At 57.4% G+C, this 3,021-nt stretch overlaps 1 protein-coding gene across 1 annotated transcript; it reads left to right on the forward strand.

Moving 5' to 3' along the window:
- Positions 1-1,645: 1,645 nt before the first annotated feature.
- On the forward strand, positions 1,646-2,309 carry LOC104080757 (septin-9-like; the record flags this gene model as incomplete). Its single annotated transcript, XM_009583263.1, has 1 exon — positions 1,646-2,309. A coding segment is annotated over one exon (664 nt), but the record flags the coding sequence as incomplete, so codon positions are not given.
- Positions 2,310-3,021: the final 712 nt, after the last annotated feature.

The raw sequence follows: 3,021 nt of genomic DNA on the forward strand, positions 1-3,021 counted from the left end.
CCCTGTGGAGCAGAGGAGGTGCTTCCCGCATGGTGGCTCTTCTCCAGCTCTGCTCCAGGGGTGGATGGACAACCCTGGAAGAGGGAAGGCTGTGCTCCAGTCTTTCCCCCCGCTCCTGGCGTCCTGTGTGATCTCAAGCCCAAGTTTTTAAAGGCAAAATCTTGCTGATACTGTCCTGTTGATGTAAAGGATGGGTGGACTCATTACCGATGCTTGTGCTGGTCGTTAGCAGCGTAGCCGCCCCACGCTGAGGCTGTCACCACGCTGGCTCAGCCTTGCTTCACGGGGGCTGCTTTGGGACCCCGGGGCCGTGCCTCATCCTGTCCCGACCCCGCGCCTGGCTGGGTGCTGGGGGGCACGGGGGTCTGGGCAGCCCGTGGCGTCTGGATGGGATCCAGCAGCGGTTCTCTGCGTTTCCCCCCTTCCCATGAAGTTCAGCCCTTCGTTTCCACCCGGCTGGCTCCTGCGCAGAGCAGGAGGGCTGATGGCCTTGAGGGCTTCTACTGCTCGAGCAGGGTCTGCCTGGAGCGGGGTGGGAAGGGCTGCGTGGGGGACATGTGGCCGGCCAGGTGTGAGCCAGGACATGGTCCCACAGCTGGGACGGGAGCATCACTCTGCAGATGGAGTCTTCCTTTGGCGATGCTTTGTGCCCCTGAGCTGAGGGGTCTGACACCTGCATCCGTCAGGTTTTCTTAGACACGGTCCTGGCTTGGGGGGCTTGGGGGTCTCATTCTTGCGTAGCCTGCCTGACCGGGGAGCCCTGCGTGCTGAGGGGGACCTGTGTGACGGGCAGAGCCGAGTGACGGGCACTTGTCTGAGTGCGTCTGCTCTACCGCAGCTGGGAGCGTGGGGGCAGATCCTGCACGATGCTGGGGCTTGATGAAGAAGGGACTCTGCTGCCTCTTCACGCATAAATCGGAACATCCAATCTGATGTTGCATCCGTCTCTCTTTGCCTCCTGACTTCCCTGTCGGTAAAATAGGGATGATGATGTTCAGGTTTTAGGATGCCCCTAAGGCCTCCCAGTTGGCCCCTTCGGTGCATCGGGGTCTCATGTCAGTGTTTTGAAAGCACTTCAGTCTTTGGCCTGGGTGATCTCTAGGATTGTTTTCAAGGATATGAGCTTCTGTGGCTGCCACCTTTGTTTTTGTTGCTGCGTTTATGTGGATTTGATGCTCTCCTGGGATTCTTTTCACGTTCCTGACTTGGATTTCGCTGGCAGCGCTCACCGGGAAGCCTGTGTTTATCTGCTCATCCTTCAGATGCGAGGGGAAAAGGGAGGTGTTGGGAGCCGGGTTGTTGGCTGCCACTGAGTCCTGGGCCCTGCTCTGCTCTGCCGTGCCGCAGTGGGGACCTCCGCTCCCCTCCGGGCACGCGTGGGGCGCGGGTGGGATGGAGGGCAGCTCGGGGGTGGTTTCTACTCTGGGGTTGGATTTCCTGACTCTGGTTCCAGTTTTGTTACTGGGTTCGTAACTGGTCTGAAGAGGCAGAGCCTGGCCCTCAGTCCCCACCTGCTTGAAATGGGATTATGAACCCGCAGGTGGAGGAGCAGGAGTGGGGTTACAAGCCCCGGGCAGTGTCTGGAAGCCTTTCTTGAGACGCTCAGGTGGATGGTAACTAAATTCTGAACTCCTTTTCATGTTTTTCAGCTCTGAAAAGATCTTTTGAGGTCGAGGAGGTAGATCAGTCTTCAAATTCCTCCACCCCACAAAGGCGGACCCCGAACCCCCTCCTCAGGTCCACCGTGTCCAGCTCCACACAGAAGTTTCAGGAACTTGGCGCCAGGAATTCAGAGCCATCCGCTCGACATGCGGACCCCACAGGCCAGAGATCACCCAAGCCCTCTCTAAGGAGAGTGGAGCTCTCTGGACCCAAACTGCCCGAGCCGGTGTCCAGAAGAACAGAAATCTCCATTGACATCTCATCCAAGCAGGTGGAGAACTCCACCTCAGGGTTGTCAAGGTTTGGCCTCAAAAGAGCAGATGTCCTGGGGCACAAACCCCCGGAGCCCACCCCAAGGAGGACTGAGATCACCCTCGGCAAGCCCCAGGAGCCGGGTCTCCGGAGGGTGGAGGCGCCGGCATCAAAGATCCCCGAGATGCCCCAGCGGAGAGCCGAGATGGCCAACGCTCCCGTGCCCGACACGGCCACCAAGCGCGTGGAAATTCAGGTAGCGAAGGCTGCCGAGGTCCCAGCCCCACCGGCGCGGCAAGTGGAGGGCTCGGAGCCTCCCCTGGCCACCCAGCCTCCCCAGGCAGAGCCAAAGCCGCAGCCGGTGCTGATGGAGAGCCCACCGAAGAGAGAAGAAGGTGAGTACAGCTCCGGGCAGCTGCTTGGGTGAGACGCCGGCTGATACCTGCCTTCGTCCCTTGCTGCGGGCTCAGAGCCCGCCCGGGGAGGCCGAGTGCTGTGTGCTGCTCCTTCGGCTCCGGTGGTGATGCCTTCGAGGCTGGTCTTGGATCTGTGCTCAGATGTGTCCACATACTTGGCTGTTATCCTTGGGTTTATCCTGGCTGAAAGAGCCAGGATAGATAGATAGATAGATATTTATCTATCAATAAATAGATTGATATCTAAATATAAAAATGCTGTCAGGCCTATAAGGAACTAAAAAAGAAAATGCCAAAAGCCTGGGTGCTTGCAGAAAACGACAATTCTGCCAGCTCAGGCCCCGTGTGTGGACCCGCCCGCCTGTGCAGCATCTAGAAAAGCCTCTGAGGTGCTGGAGAGGCGGTGGTTGTGGAAGCGTTGTTGTGATGGCTCATTGTTTAGTGTTGTTGCTTATGGTTGTGGGGCAGAAACCGCCTCTTCATTAGCAGGAGTCAGGGTTTTTTTGGCCTTGGAGCCAAAGTCTAATAACATCATGGACCACAGCCACTATTAAACTGGAGCCCTGGCTTATATTAGCTCTATCTTGTTTTCGATTAATCCCATATTAAAGCCAGCTTCCCTCCCCCGCCAGCCGTCATTTTTTCTCCCTAATGTTTTGGAGATTTTATCTTTTTTTCCTCTTCTGGCCTG

This window comes from Fulmarus glacialis, unplaced genomic scaffold, assembly GCF_000690835.1.
Source record: "Fulmarus glacialis isolate BGI_N327 unplaced genomic scaffold, ASM69083v1 scaffold16808, whole genome shotgun sequence".
Lineage (NCBI taxonomy): Eukaryota > Metazoa > Chordata > Aves > Procellariiformes > Procellariidae > Fulmarus > Fulmarus glacialis.